General features: G+C 39.4%; 1 protein-coding gene across 1 annotated transcript in view; it reads left to right on the plus strand.

The window, feature by feature from the left end:
• Positions 1-16,720, plus strand: part of GLUD1 (glutamate dehydrogenase 1) — a 35,555-nt gene that overhangs the window by 16,885 nt on the left and 1,950 nt on the right. Inside the window, exons 2-12 of the mRNA XM_055119219.1 lie at positions 1,999-2,079; positions 2,813-2,868; positions 3,286-3,349; positions 3,803-3,897; positions 7,415-7,594; positions 8,801-8,938; positions 9,229-9,366; positions 10,034-10,114; positions 11,824-11,947; positions 12,866-12,957; positions 16,627-16,689. Of these exons, the coding sequence (XP_054975194.1) occupies positions 1,999-2,079; positions 2,813-2,868; positions 3,286-3,349; positions 3,803-3,897; positions 7,415-7,594; positions 8,801-8,938; positions 9,229-9,366; positions 10,034-10,114; positions 11,824-11,947; positions 12,866-12,957; positions 16,627-16,689 (1,112 nt within the window). The remainder of the gene's footprint in view (positions 1-1,998; positions 2,080-2,812; positions 2,869-3,285; positions 3,350-3,802; positions 3,898-7,414; positions 7,595-8,800; positions 8,939-9,228; positions 9,367-10,033; positions 10,115-11,823; positions 11,948-12,865; positions 12,958-16,626; positions 16,690-16,720) is intronic.

Here is a 16,720-nt window from a genome sequence, read left to right on the forward strand (position 1 = left end):
GGGGCTTATTGGAGAATAACTGCATTTACTAAATAAGTAACTTTAATTTTTTTAGTTTAACTTTGATTTTATTTGGTTTGGGGCTATGTCTGGCTGTGCTCAAGACTTAATCCTGAGTTGTGCTCGGAATCAGTCATTGTTCCAGGGATCAAACCCTAGTCAGACTCATGAAAAGCAAGAGACTTAGCAACTGTTCTGTTTCGCTGCCCCCACATTTTAATTTTTTTAAATACTTCTTAGTGCTTACTATTAATTTTTTTTACACCATGTGAATTTTCTTTTTTTAAAGATTTTTGGGCCAAACCTGGCAATGCTCAGGGGTTACTCCTGACTCTGCACTTAGAAACTACTCCTGAGAGTCTTGGGGGACTGTATGGAATCCCAGGAATAAAATCTAGGTTGGCAGCTTTCAAGGCAAGCACCCTAACGACTGTACTGTCTCTCTAGCCTTAGTCTGGGATTTATGGTAAAAGTCTTACATGCTCTCAAAGCCCAGAGAACTAAGTTTTGGAATCTATATCTCTGTGTTTATCCAAATAACTGCAAGTATTAATAAGAAGTAAACAAAATTGTTTAATATGTACACTGTAGCACTGTCGTCCCGTTTTTCATCGATTTGCTCCAGCGGACACCAGTAAGGTCTCTAGCCCCTCATCATTCTCACAACTCCTGTTCACATTTTAGGGCTTAAACAGAATTTTTGTTTTCGATGTAACAATTTGATCTTAGTAATACTTACAAAGATAATTTTTTCTGGAGTACTTTCTAGGACTTAATGCTTTTACTCTTTAGTACTTTAATGTCTCTGCTCAGGGATCACTCCTGGCAGTGCTCAAGGGAACAAATGGGGTGCTGGAGATCAAACCTGGGTTGGCAATGTGCAAGGCAAATGCCCTACCCTATATGCTATACCCCTACCCTATATGCTATGCTATACTGTTGCTTTATCCTTAAGTTTTCGGAGTCAAGAAAGACATATTTGTTCAACATGATTTTAGTGTCTAATTCATGACATCTGTTTTAGACATCAAGAATTAACACACATTAACACACTGTGACACATTGGGGTCACATCTGACAGTGCTCAGGGTTTTCTTCTGGTTCTACACTCAGGGATCTTCCTGGCAGGACGGGAGGGACCATATGTAGTTGTGGTGTCAGGAATCCAACCCAGATCAGCTGTGTACAAGGCAAACGCTTTCCCCACTGTGCTATCTCTTAAACCCTAGACATCAAGAATTAAAGTAGTGAGCAAAACAGTGTGTCTCTAACAGAGTTACTTGCCAGGTAGAAAAATCAGATAGTAAACAAACATAAAGTTGGTGGTAAACATAAGGTAGCACTGCAGCACTGTCGTCATGTTGTTAATCAGTTTGCTTCAGCGGGCACCAGTAATGTCTCCATTGTGAGATTTGTTGTTACTATTTTTGACATATCTAATATGCCCATGGGTAGCTTGTCAGACTCTCTGAGAGGGACTGAGGAATTGAACCTGGGTCGGCCGCGTGCAAGGCAAATACCCTACCCGCTGTGCTATTGCTCCAGTCCAACCTAAAGTATAAGATGCTACAAAGTAGGAGTCAGAAGAGGTACTGCTTTATTTTTTTAAGTGGCCCACAGAAATGTGTTCAGCATCACAGTTTTATCTTTATGATTATACATATATGCTATATTCCCATGAAATGTTCTAGTGTCCATCCATTATCAGAAACAAAACTAGACTTCAGCATTTTTTTAACTCTCAGAATACTTAAAATCAAATTTCAATGCTTATTCTATTTAACCAGACTTTATTCTATAGGTCTGGGTTAAAGTAATAGCTTTTCTTCAGATTCTTCATACTGCTATCAAAAGCAACTGCAAGTGATCTTGATCTTGGAAATACTGAAGGCGTAAAGTGTAAAAAAAGAAAAGGTGTGGATATTGTGTTGGAAAGATCTTCTAAAATAGATCCATTTCTCACCTGCTTATTTTCGTTTTGTTTTTAAACACCACCAGGTATCCGTTATAGCACTGATGTGAGTGTAGATGAAGTAAAAGCTTTGGCGTCTCTGATGACATACAAATGTGCGGTGGTTGGTAAGTAATGTATTTTGTTGCTACCTATTATGAGCTCATTTAAAGAATAAGTTCATATTCAGGGCTACTTTTTAAGTGATAGAGAAATATACCTTATCTGCACATACTGCCGTATAAGTACCGCGCGCTAACCGATTGCGCCACTGGAGCTCCAGAAGAAATATACCTTATCAGAACTGTTTTAAGTTGCACAATTTAAGTCTAACATTTCTCAGTCTTTATTAAGATTTAGTCGTGCGAAGGAAAGGTTTCCAGATTGAATCCAAGGTTAAACATTTGGGAGATGTGTGTACTTCAGCATTGAGCCACATTCCCTGCCACTATTGAGTCTTTCATTTGGGGTTTTTGTTTGTTTTTTTGCAGGTGGGGGCTAGGGCACCCACCTGGCATTCCGAGGAGACCATGCTGTGTCAGGCATGGAACCAGAGGCTCCCAGGTGCAAGGCATATTTAATAGCACATTGGATTTTAAGTGTTGATCTTTGTTTAAACTTCCTTCCATACTCTAAAGTAAAGCCACACTTAGAGTGGAAGGAAACCAAAGTCATAGTAGAAGAAACATAAATATGCGGTGCTATTACTTTTTTAGAAATAATAAAGAACACTAATTAGAAGCATTTTAAAAGAGAATATATGGGTTTGTTTCTTGAATTTTCTTAAAATAAAGCTCAATTGATGACGTTTTCTTAAAATGGTCTTTATGTGGAATAATAACTTTCAGCGTTTTCTTTCAGATGTGCCATTTGGGGGTGCCAAAGCTGGTGTTAAGATCAATCCCAAGAACTATACTGTAAGTATCAAAATAATATGTATGTGCACCATACATTTATAAAGGACTTGAACTTATTCTTTATCTCCCATACCAGTGAGATTAATGACCCCTATTGTTTTTAACGGGAATGGAAAAACAAGTAAATAATTAACTCATTGAATGTTTGGCTGTTATAAAAGGTCACCTGCTTAATGTCAATGTCCTTTTTCATTTTCTTACTTGGTTAAAAGGTAATGGTTTTTATTCCCAGGCATTTAATCAGCCATTTATATAATCGAATATCTGATCTCATTTTTTAAACTAGAAATACCTACTTAATGTGTTGTGCTGAAGATTACATAAGGAGATGTTTTGAATGTCTTAAAAATAGAAAATATGATGAAATTTATTTCGTCTCCCTACTGGCATGTCTGTCAATTTTTTTTTTCTTTGTAGGATAATGAACTGGAAAAGATCACAAGGAGGTTCACCATGGAGCTAGCAAAGAAGGGTTTCATTGGTACATATTACCATGTGGTTTCTCCCCATAGAGTTATAAACTTCAAAAAAAATAATTGTCTTAATTTAATCTCCTGCTTTTATATAGACATCCTTGGATAGAGCAGCCCTTAAAAACTGTTTATTTTTTGTGTTATAATGGTATCATGTTTTTCTTAAAGCATGGACAAGTGTGTTATCAGAAGCTTAAACAGACCTTTCCTTTCAAAACAGCAGACACAGGGGATGGTGATGTTTAGTTTAGTCAAATTACAGAATGTTTGCCCTCTTGCAAATTAGATTAAATTCTTCTTACAAAGCATTTTATATATATATATATAATTGGTGGTGAAACATTTGATGAGTAATCCCACAACATCAGTTAGTAAGCAAAATAAAATCTATAGTTCTTTAACTGTGGTATATATATATATATCTTAAAAACTGGTGCAATGCCTTTCCCTTTGCCCCTCAGGTCCTGGCATTGATGTGCCTGCCCCAGACATGAGTACAGGCGAGCGGGAGATGTCCTGGATTGCCGACACCTATGCTAGCACCATAGGGCACTATGTGAGTATCCAACAGATACCCTGAGGGCTTCATTTTCTCTCTGCAAGGAGTAATGTGACTTATATAGAAGTGGAGTATGCATTGAGTTTTTTACCTCCCCTTCAATCATTGTCTTGATTTGCGTATTGCTTATCTTCTAGTTCTCTATTTTTAAATTATAGATGCAGTGAACAGAGGTTGAACTTTTAATGTCACCCTATCCTAGATACTGGCTTGGAACCCTTGAAGAGATATTCTCTCACAGGACAAGACATGCTACTAAGACACTAGTAGAAGAAAACTAATAAGCATTTAGTTCTGACTTATCTTAAAGAGTTTTTATTTAAAGATGAACTAAGAAACACAAGAAAGAAAGAAATAGAAATTCTAGGGGCCAGAGCAATAGTAGAGAGGGTAGGGTGCTGCACACTACCAACCTGGGCTCTATCCCTGGCTTCCCATACAGTCCCCCCCAGGCGCTGCCAGGTGTAGCCCAAAAACCAAAAAGAAAGAAAGAAACTATGAAATGAGGGGCCACAGAGATAACACAGCACATAAGGTACTTGCCTTATAATAGCCAACCTAGGTTCAGTCCCCAGCACTCCATAGGGTCCCTCATTAGGGTGCTTCCTGAGTACTGAATTAGGACTAAGCACACCCTGAGCACCACCAAGTTTTACCCAAAAACAAACCTCCCCCCGCCCAAAAAAAAAAAAATGTGTGTGTGTATGTATGTATTTAGCCTACTACATATAAGGCTAAATGCAAGCAAGGTGTTTAATACAGTTGGAATAAATTCTGGGAGATGTGAAAATAAATAATGGTGCGTGACCAAGTCTTTGGAGATAAGATCAGGAAAGAGCTTATATAGATGTTACCTTCTTGTCTGAATTCTGAAAGATAGGCAGAGATCAAATGCAGGCATGGTCATGAGAAATAGGGAGCACAAACAAGTGTTTGAGGCAGAAAGAAGAATCTGGTCCTAAAGTGCAAAAGAGATAAGCCTGAGGGAAGAGCATGGCAGCTAGAATAGAAAGTGAGGGTAGAAAGTAAGAGGCTAATGGAAAAGAGTTAGAACATTGTATTGTCCTGTAACTGACAGTGAGGACTTTGTCCTGAAAACATGGAAGCCATGAAGCACCAGCTATAAGCTAGGGTGTGAAACTTCTGTGGAGCAACTTTTTAAGACATGAGAAATACCTACAATTCTATGTTATAGATGTTGACGCCAGGGCGGGCTGGGGTGGTGGAGGTTTTGAAAAGAGACCAACTTTGATTATTAAATTATCTATAGAGTAGTGGTTTTGAAGGCAGTCTGCCCAAGGGATAGAGGTAGATAATGAAGAATAGCCTTTAATTAAGAAAATGGCCCTACCCTGGGCACATTGGTGATGTGTAGGTGAAGTATATGTATATATTTAAACCCCAGAGCAAGTAGCCCGGTACGCATGAGACCAGACTGCAACCAAACTTAAAACTGTGCCTGTTAAGGAGCCAGGCTGGTGGTGGAGAAGGGAACCTCGAGACAGTGGTGGAAGGAAGTTGACACTGGTGGTGAGATTGGTGTTGGAATATTTTATGCCTGAAACTCTGCTATAGCCAACTTCGTAAAACTTTGTTTTTCTTAAAAAGAGAGGAAAGAAAAAGGAAGGAAAGGAAAAATGGCCCTGGAGAGAAGCTGAAGGGGAGACACCTTATAAGGTGTCTGTCTAGACAAGGGGTTTTTTGTTGGTTTGTTTCTGGGGTGTTTTTCGTTTGGTTGATTGTTTTGTTTTGTTTTCTTGATTGTTAAGAGGGTAATATTCCTAAAGGTTTATTTATTTTTTGGGTCACACCCGGTGGTGCTCAGGGACAATACGGGGTGCCAGGGGATCCAATCCAGGTGTATCACGTGCAAGACCCTACCTGCTATACTATCACTCCAGTCCCAGAAAGGGGGTTTAATTTGGCTTGTAGAAAGGTCAGCATTGGAGAAGAGGAAGCCATCATTGTTATTACTTAATTTACATACATGAACATTTAGCTCCTTTTGTGAAGCCCCACTCTGATGAACTGGTGTTGGAGGGAAAGTATTCTCTTTGGGCTTCCAGGACAATTAAGTATGCTGGGAAGTTTGGCAGCTGGCACCTTGCCTGACCTCAAACAGAATTGCTGTCAGCTCCAGAATTTTTATTCTCACTGTTTAAAAGCATTTGGCCTAAGTTTGCAATTCTGTATTCATAAGTATTAATTATTCATGAAAGAAAACTGTGGGAAAGCTACTAATTCCATAAATCACTTTACTAGACTATTTTTCCCTTGCTTTAACTCTTTTTGTTGGTAATTATACAAGTAATACAATTCCAGCTTCACTCTATAAGTATTTAGGGAATACAAAGATTTGGGCAGTTATTAACCCGCCCATTTGAAATAAATGGAGTTTTGGAAGTGAAATACTTTAACCAAATGTTTCGGGCAGCACCAAGACACCTTGTGCCAGAGAGTTAGTGCATCTGTGAGGCACCTCCCTTACATGCATCTGACCTGCGTTCAGTTCCCAGCACTGCTTAAGTCCTAAGCACTGCATAAGACCCTTAAGTCCTACCTGGGTGGAGTAATTCCTGAGTTCAGGATCAGAAGTAAACTCCAAGCACAGCCAGATATTGCCTCAAAACCAAAAGTCTTCTCTCATTTTATATTGATTTCTTACATAAGATAATGGTCTAAGGCTAGGGAGGTAATATAGAGCACTTGCCTTGCATGTCAGATCCCTGGCATCCCATATGGTCCCTCGAGCACCACCAGGAGTAGTTCCTGAGTGTAGAGCCAGGAGTAACCTGAACATCACCAAGTATGACCCAAAAAAGAATGGGATTATTTTAATTTTTTCATATTTGGATCACATCCAGTCATGTTAGAGGCTATAACCTGCATTGCTCATAGCATGCTCAGAAGATCAGGCAGTGCCAAGGGATTCAACCCAGGCTTCCCTCATGCAAAACAGAAGCTCCAATCTTTTGAGCCATTTCCTGGTCCCTTAGGGTAGATTTTAAGACGCAGGGGTAGTGTATATACCTAATAATATATTCATCTAGTAGGGCTTAAATTTTGTGGAAGGAGCAGTAGTTTTCAGCTGAACTAATTCTTTTTATGACAGTGTTGTTTGTGTTTGCTACCTATTAAATTGTTTGTTTGGGGGCTATAAATAGCAATGCTGGAAAGCAGGGACTTGTGGGGGGCTGCTCCTGATTCAATGCTCAAGTGTCACTCCTGGTGTTACTTAAGCCCCTTTGAACTGTCTCCTCGCCTGGGTATTAAAGTAAATTCTTAAAAACCCTGCTTTTTCCCTGAGGAAATATCATCTATTATCTTTTTCTTGGAATAGAAGTCTCAAAGAGTCTCCCTGTTGCTGAAAGTATACCTTAATCACACTCCTCCTGAGCGTTAGTTAAACGGAGATGTGTTAGTCATCGTAGTCATTCATTACATTGGTTCCTCACAGATGCAGTCCTTGACAGTTTACTGTAAGTAAAATCTTACTGTTTACTTTCTCTTACAGGACATTAATGCTCATGCCTGTGTTACTGGTAAGCCTATCAGTCAGGGTGGAATCCATGGACGAATCTCTGCTACTGGTCGGGGAGTTTTTCATGGAATTGAAAACTTCATCAATGAAGCATCATATATGAGCCTTTTAGGAATGACCCCAGGATTCGGAGATAAAACATTTGTTGTTCAGGTGAAAATTCTGTTTACTTAAAGTTTTTTAATGTTATTAGTAGTTTCTTAAATTTGATTTATTTTATCTCTTAAGTTTTAGAAAGGTTTTATTTTTTCCCAAATAATGCATCCCTTTGTTTTGTTTTGTTTTGTTTTTTTGAGTTTCTATATCATTACTGTGACTAAAACCACTTGAAGTATTTTTCAGGTACATACAAAACTATGAGACATCTCAGATTTGCATAATTCAGATTTTAATTTTCCAGAAGGATTTACTTGATATTTGGTTATTTTAATGCTATTTTAAAATAGAATTGTTATTCTTTCCAGTTAGCAACTTAACCTTTTTTATAGGTAGGACATTTGGTGGTCAAGGACTGAGAACCTCAGCAGTGACTGGATTACAAAGTTCGAGTTCCACATTCTTTTTTTTTTTTTTTTTAATAAATTTATTTATTCTTAATTAATGAATCACCATGAGGGTACAGTTACGGATTTATACACATCTGTGCTTATGCTTCCCCCATACAAAGTTCGGGAACCCATCCCTTCACCAGTGCCCATATTCCACCACCAGTAAACTCAGCATCCCTCCCATCCTCCCCAATCCCATCTCCCCCCCCACCCCACCCTGTCACTGTGGCAGGGCATTCCCTTCTGTTCTCTCCCTCTAATTAGCTATTGTGGTTTGCAATAAAGGTGTTGAGTGGCCACTGTGCTCAGTCTCTAGCCCTCATTCAGCCCGCAACTCCCTTCTCCCACATGGCCTTCGACTACATTATAGTTGGTGATCCCTTCTCTGAGTTGCCCTTTCCCCAGAATGTGAGGCCAGCCTCCTAGCCATGGAGTCAACCTCCTGGTAGTTGTTTCTACAATTCTTGGGTGTTAGTCTCCCACTCTGTTATTCTATATGTCGTAGATGAGTGCAATCTTTCTATGTCTGTCTCTCTCTTTCTGACTCATTTCACTTAGCATGAAACTTTTCATGCCGATCCACTTAAATAAAAAATTTGTGACCTCCTTTTTTCTAACAGCTGCATAGTATTCCATTGTATAGATGTACCAAAGTTTCCTCAACCAGTCATCCGTTCTAGGGCATTTCGAGTTCCACATTCTTAAAGTGTTTGACAATTACTTACAAACTAACAGAATAGTCAGAACATGTGTATGGCACTTACAGTACTCTGCTAACTTTGTGTTTTGTATTGTGCATAATTGTTAACAGGGATTTGGTAATGTGGGCCTGCATTCTATGAGATATTTACATCGTTTTGGTGCTAAATGTGTTGGTGTTGGTGAATCTGATGGAAGCATATGGAATCCAGATGGTATTGACCCAAAGGAACTGGAAGACTTCAAATTGGTATGTTGATCTAGTATCTGTAAAGTTTGACTACACTGAATATTGTAAAGTGAGTCAAGTTTTAGGGCCTGGGAATGAGGCTCAGTTGTGCAGTCCATGCAGAACTTGCATGCATTACACGTGGGTTCAATCCCCAGCGCACACAAAAAAGAGAAATTTTATTGGAATCTGTTTCCATTGCTTAGAAATGTAATTCAAATAATTATTAATAAATTAGCCTTCATGTTATAGATAGTGAATATAAACATTTAAACTCTAATTCAGCTGTTCTCATTTCCAATCAATTCCAGCAACATGGATCAATCCTGGGCTTCCCCAAGGCAAAGCCCTATGAAGGAAACATCTTGGAGGCTGAATGTGACATACTGATTCCTGCTGCCAGTGAAAAGCAGCTGACCAAGTCCAATGCACCTAGAGTCAAAGCCAAGGTGAGAGCACAATAGAGACAGGTTCAGCGATCATGGAATGTTACAGGTCCAGAAAAAAAATTATAATTGGCGAGGCTTCAGTGATTATACAACTAGTAGGGTGCTTACTTTGCATGCTGCTGATATAGATTCAATCCTCGAGAACCACAGGGTGTGTTTCCCCCCCAAAAAAAAAAATTATAATTGGACACTGGAGAAATAGTATGGCCAACAGGATGCAGCTGATCCGGGTTCAGTCCCTAGCACCCCATTTAGTTTCCTGAACTCCCACATTTGAGTGCAGCTGAGCCAGGAGTAATCCTTTAACATCACCTGTTGAGCAAAATTTTAAAAATAAATTAAAAATTGTAGGTTTCCTTTTTATTTAACAAAGGAAAAATGTTTTGTTAATATATATTTATATACTATAAAAATTTACCTAGGTATACAAAATTATGCGACCATTGCTATAGGTTTCTTCTTAAAACTTTGAGCAAGTAGTCAGGTAAACAGAAAAGTGATAGTATTTTTATGTATTCTACAGAACAAGTTAACCCTTGCAGTTTAATTTTAACTGGAAGTATGCTGCTCCCATCAGCCCCTGCCTGTAGATGAAAATCTCTTTGCCTTAATGGGAGGAATTTGACAATGCTGTATTGACATTTCTGTGTTTCTCATTCTTTTGCAGATCATTGCTGAAGGTGCTAATGGGCCTACAACTCCAGAAGCGGATAAGATTTTCCTGGAGAGGAACATTATGGTTATTCCAGTAAGTCTTGTTTGCCAGGCTTATATTTACTTGGCATCATAATTGTCTTTTGCAAGGAATTAAGGGAACAAGAGGCGTGTGATTCCTTCCTCCAAGCTGTAATAAATTCTTCATTCTTTATTTTGCTTTAGAAAACTAAAAAAGCGTGGTTAGTGCCATTGGCTTGTTAGGGACTAGAGAGATAACACAGAAGGGCAGACACTTGCCCTGCATATGGCCGTAAATCTGGTTCAGATCTCTGCTCGTGTTGGAAGTGGCTCCTGAGCCCACAGTCAGGAGAGTAACCTTAAAAATAAATAATAGGCCTGTCAGTTTTTACATAGGTCTGAACATTTTCTTCCAACTTTGAGTATATACTTAATCTTTTAAAGAATTCAGTTATAGATGCTGAAGCAGTAGTACAACTTGTAGGGTACTTACCTTGCATGCGGCTGGCCTGGGTTCAATTTCTGGAATCCTGTATGGTCCCCCAGCCACCCACCAGGATTCATTCTTTTTTTTTTTTTTTCTTTTTCTTTTTGGGTCACATCCGGCAATGCACAGGGGTTATTCCTGTCTCGGTGCTCAGGAGACCATGTGGGATGCTGGGAGTCGAACCCGGGTCTGCCTCGTGCAAGGCAGAATGCTGTGCTATCGCTCCAGCCCCACCAGATTAATTCTTGGTGCAGAACCAGGAGTAACCCCTGAGCATTGCCAGTTGTGACCCCTTTCCCCTTATGATTCTTAACCTGATACAATTGGAGTATACTTTGCTGCTTTACTCAGAACATGTGTATTCCTAACTGTGTATGGTATCTCTACTAAAAAAACATTATTGGAAGTTTGAAATCATACAGACTTTTGATGCGTTTTGAAAAAGTTTCTTGACTGAAAACACTCAAAAAGTCAATTTGAGGGCCAGATAGGATGGCAGATGGGGTTTGGACAGCTTGCATGCATCGCTGCCACCCCCAACCCCCACCAGGCACAACCAGGAGTAAGCCCTGAGCACTGCTGGCTATGTTCCCTGCCAAAAAAAAAAATAATAATAATAAATTCAGTTTGAGGTCCTGAAGTGTATGGCTCAGTGTTGAAATTCATACCCTGCATGCCTGTGAGTCCTGTATTTGATTCCCAGTGTCACCCAAAAAAAGTTTGATTTGACTGAAATAGATTGCTGTTTGGTGTGGTGGAAGATATTCTATGAATAGTTCAACCTCGTGGTTATTCATCAAGCAGTGTTGTCTCAAAATTTCTTTGATAAAGAGGCTCTAACCAGACTTAATCAAATGTCTGTTGATTACTTCTCAGAAATTTATTACCAAATTGGAAAAACCTCAAATGAATTAGAGAGAAAATTTTTATTAAATTTTAAGCATTCGGGATTTTTTGTTTGTTTGTTTGTTTGCTTTTTGGGTAACTCACCTGGCAATGCACAGGGGTTACTTCTGGCTTTGCACTCAAGAATTACTTCTGGCGGTGCTCAGGGGACCATATGGGATGCTGGGGATCGAACCTGGGTCGGCCACGTGCAAAGCAAACGCCCTACCCGCCGTGCTATTGCTCCAGCCCAAGCATGAGGTTTTTGATACTATGTAAAATATATTTGAGAGGTCCAAAGTTTAGTCTGCTTTGATTTAAATGAGTTTTTATATTTATTGTAAGGTATTAGTAAAAACCCTGGGCTCCTCATTTCTTTGATTTCTCTGGGGTTTTTTTTGTCTGCATAGGATCTCTACTTGAATGCTGGAGGAGTTACAGTTTCTTACTTTGAGTGGCTAAAGAATTTGAATCATGTCAGCTATGGTCGTTTGACCTTCAAATATGAAAGAGATTCCAACTACCACTTGCTCAGTAAGTTCTCATGATTTTGCTTCAGAAATTAATCTTGTGAGGGTTGAGATATGGCTCAGTGATGGAGCATATTCCTTGCTAGGTGACCCTCCCCTGAGTTTGATACCCAGCACTGCAAAAATAATAATCAGTGGGGCCAGCCAAAACCAGTCTGGGAAAGAAAATTATACTTAAGCAGCTAGTTGGTTACCAATTTGTACAAGAAGAGCTTAATCACAGAATAGAAAACTATATTCTGTCTTGTGAGGCTCAGACCAAAAGTAAACAGTTTCTTTATAGTTGTTCAGTATATTAACCTCTCAGTGCATTTATATACAAGTTATGTCTGTAGCATCTGTTTTCATGTTTCCAGAATATAATGTACAAATTAGTAACATAAGGAGTGTCATTTTAAACCTGGAACTCCTGTTGCTATTCATTCATTCATTTCTCTTGTTCTTAGTAAAGAAAGACCAAGCTAGTATCAAGAATATTCTTAGTCATCTGATGAGAAGATCTTTTCTTTTGACTAGAGTAGCCTCTAAAGTTAACAGTAGAATTTTCTTCAAGCTGAAATAAGACCAGGACCTCCAACTGAGCTTCTGTGCTCAGCCCACTCGGAGAATCTGGGTGAAGTGTTCCATCTATTTCCGTTTCTTTTTCCTTCAGCATTTTTCTTTTTAAAAAGAGCCAAGGAAAAACCCTGGTGATGGGTGTTATGGAAACAGAGTAGTGACCTAAATTCACATTCATATAGCAAATTGGCAGAGTGCTTTATTCCCTCTTTATTCAGTCTAACATGATTAACCCTTTAATATCAGCCATGTTAGAAGGCTCTAAAGCTCTTAGCTTTGGGGTTAGGGGTATAGTTTAGGACTACTTTTCGTTCTCCTTTTTCCTACTAGCAGTATTTTACCCTGATCTCTTGGCTTCTTTCAGTGTCTGTTCAAGAGAGTTTGGAAAGAAAATTTGGAAAGCATGGTGGAACCATTCCTGTTGTCCCCACATCAGAGTTCCAGGACAGGATATCGGTGAGTGTGCTTATGATAGCGTTTGCAGATAACACTGTTTCGTTCTTTATTGATTTGCTTGAATTGTGGTATATAATCAGCATAACAAATTATGAGAGTTGTGTGTCTTGTACCTTTTCCTCTAAAAATGAAGTCCTAGTTTAAAATGAATCATCAATGATTTACTTCTGCTTTTGATCTTTCACAATGTAGATGACTCAACAAGTGGTTCTAATGTAATTGTGAAAAATATGTATCTTAACTCTTTAGGTTTCAGACAAATAGAAATAATTTAAAAGTAAACATACTAATTTTGAAAAATTGGATTTGCTGTGTAGAGATGGGTAAGAGTTAAAACATATTATAGAAGGTATTTTGTGTTAATTAGCTGTTGAAAGGCTGTAAGGAGAATTTGAGCCAAACATCGGTGCTCAGGTTCTAGCTCTGTTCACAAGTTACTCTAGTAGTGCTGTGTACCTTTTTTTTTTAAATTAGTGAATCACCGTGAAGAACAGTTACATACTTAGAAACTTTCGTGCTTGCATTTCAGTCATACAGTGATCAAGTACCCATTCCTCCAACAGTGCCCATTCTCTACCACCAATGAACCCAGTATCCCTCCCACCACCCCCACCCCACCTTCCCCCTCCCCACCCCGCCTCTGTGGCAGGGCATTCCCTTTTGCTCTGTACTTTTGTTCTGATAACGTACGATATACAGAGATTGATAAAATTGAAATTCCTTACGTGTACTGTCCTTTTACGTGCCGTTGTAATAGTGACCTCAGTGGCAACTTACTATAAGAAAATAGTTCCTGAGGCCTAAGCAATAGTACAGCAGGTAGAGCATTTTCCTTGCATGGAACCAACTTGGGTTCAATTCCCTGCATCCCATGTTGTCCCTCAAGCACCGGCAGGAGTAATTATGTTTAGTAATTATGTTTAACTAGGTTTGGTTTACATTTGAACCAAACTTCCATTGGAGAGATAATATGGTAGGGTACTTGGCTTTCACACAGCCGACCCTGGTTGGATTTCCAGCATTTTATATGGGTTCCCTAAATATCTTTGGGTATGGCCTATTTTTATATATATATACATTTATATATGCATTCATGTTAAGGAAAATGTTATATTTTATCTTCTTAAATATTGTGGTAAAAGGGGCCGGGGCGATAGCACAGCGGGTAGGGTGTTTGCCTTGCACGCGGCCGACCCGGGTTCGATCCCCGGCATCCCATATGGTCCCCCAAGCACTGCCAGTAGTAATTCCTGAGTGCAAAGCCAGGAGTAACCCCTGAGCATCGCTGGGTGTGACCCAAAAAGCAAAATATATATATATATATATATATAAATATATATATATATATAGTGGTAAAAATAATTTTATATTATTACCACATAGGAAAGAATTTCCTTTTGAAAAAGTTAGTCTTTCTAGTGAACCTGCCTACCTTCTTCCCAGAGCCATATCTCTATTTGTTCTAGTTGTCTGGAATTCCCTGACCCACTCCCAGCTCCAGTATCATCACATTTCTAATGGCTTTCCCTGAAAACCCTCTCTCCATTCCAGGATCCCTTGCATCTTTTGGTCACGAGTAACTTAGAATGCATTGGCAGGACCTGTTCTTACTACTGCTCTTCGATGAGCTGCTTTTTTTTGGGTTTGCTTTTGGGCCATACCTGACGATGCTCCTGGCTTATTCCTGGCTCTGCACTCAGGAATTATTCGTGGTATTGCAAGGGGGATCATATGGGATGCCAGTGATTGAACCCAGATCAGTCATGGGCAAGACAAGTGCCCTACCAACTGTTTTGTCGCTCCAGACTTTTTTTTTTGGATCACACCCGGCGATGCACAGGGGTTAACTCCTGGCTCTGCACTCAGTAATTACTCCTGGCAGTGCTCAGGGGACCATGTGGGATGCTGGTAATCGAACCCGGGTCGGCTGCGTGCAAGGCAAATGCCCTACCCACTGTGCTATTGTTCCTGCCCTCCAGACCTTTAGATGAGCTTCTTGCTCCTCCCTGTGGTCATCCCACATTATGTAACATGTCTGGTATATAAGTCACAGCAACTTTTTTTTTCTTTTTGGGTCACACCTGGCAATACTCAGGGGGGTAGGTTACTCCTGGCTCTGTATTTAGGAATTATTCCTGGTGTGCTCAGTGAGCCATATAGAATGCTGGGGATCCAACTCAGGTCGACCACATGCAAGGCAAATGACCTACTGCTGTGCTATCCTTCTGGCTCCAAGTCACTGTAATTTAAACCGTAAGCTGAAATATGGAAACAAGACAGCCAGCAAGTTTAGAAAGACAGAGCCATGATGACTTTTTATCCTTCTATAATCTTTTACCACATCTCCTTGTTTTCACAAACTGAAGTTCAGTGCTGCTAATTTTAGATTTTAGTGTCATTAATTACCTCTTAATGACTTGCTTCTCACATTTATTACCTTATAATAAATGTTGGTTGAAAAACCAAATTGTTTCAGCTCTCTCCTTCTCACTCCTCCTCTACCCAATCATACTCTGACCCCACCAGACCCTGTATCATTGACCCTAGCATCTTTTCACTGTCGCTCATCACTTCTAATGTCTGAAGTGTCTCAGCCCCTGAATCACTTCTGTTTGAGTTCAGAATTTTGACCGTCTCACTCAGCCTTATGTTTTGTTTTGCAGGGAGGTTTTTCAGTTTTTAACAAACCACTGGGTATGGCTTGTTTTGTTTTATTTTGGGTTTATTTGCTTTTTGGTCATTGTGTACACACGGGCCAGTGATGCTCAGTTGCATTCAAGGCAAGCACCCTGCCTATTTGCTACTACGTGACTATTGCTCTGGCCCTTAACCCAAATTTGCTAAGTAAAAGAAATGTTCCAGCGCTGTGTCTTAAATGAATAGTGTTAGTTGGATAAAGTATAGAAAACTTTTATTGGTAATTCACTTTTTTCTTTTCTTTTTTTTTTTTTCTCTTTTTTGAATCACACCCGGCAATGCTCAGGGATTACTCCTGGCTCTGCACTCAGGAATTACTCACTTGTTTTTTAATCTGACATATCAGAAGGTACATTTTATAACTAGATATGTCATACCAGGAATGGTAGATAGAGATAGTTCTACGGTTTTATAAAGTATTCTTAAAAACAGATTAGAGAAATCTAGTGAGACAAATTGACAGATGATTGGCATAGAAAAAAGATACCCCTAGACTCTTAAAAAATACCAACTAAGAACTATAGATTTGAGGGGAGGGCACTAGACAGGGTGTGACTCGGGACCGTGGGTTGGGTGGGGTCTTGGGCACACTGGTGATAGTGAGGTCATTGTGTACACACGGGCCATAAATGTCAATGCCATTGTAGACACATTAATTATAACAAAATTTTTAACATAAAAATTTAAATTTTTTAACTTTGGTCAGTTTTTTTCATCAGCAGTATAATTAAAGCACTGCTGATAGAGGCAGAATCCCATCTCCAGTGCCGTCAGAGGTGGGTGCATTCTGATAAATGTTGCTGTGGTGTGTCTGCACCTCAGATAGGGGATCTAGGTACTAAGCAGAAATTAAGTATATTTGTACTTCAAGCAATTCTCTTTGACTGTATATTGACTTTAGGATCCTTTGCCTTCTTGTTGATAAAATATCACTTTGGCTTTGTTAAACTTGAATGTTCTTTTTTCTAATAGGGAGCATCTGAGAAAGATATTGTGCACTCTGGCTTAGCATACACTATGGAGCGTTCTGCGAGGGTACGTTTTCAGTTGCTATTTCTGCTAGTCA

Source organism: Sorex araneus, chromosome 11 (genome assembly GCF_027595985.1).
Source record: "Sorex araneus isolate mSorAra2 chromosome 11, mSorAra2.pri, whole genome shotgun sequence".
In the NCBI taxonomy this organism is placed as follows: domain Eukaryota; kingdom Metazoa; phylum Chordata; class Mammalia; order Eulipotyphla; family Soricidae; genus Sorex; species Sorex araneus.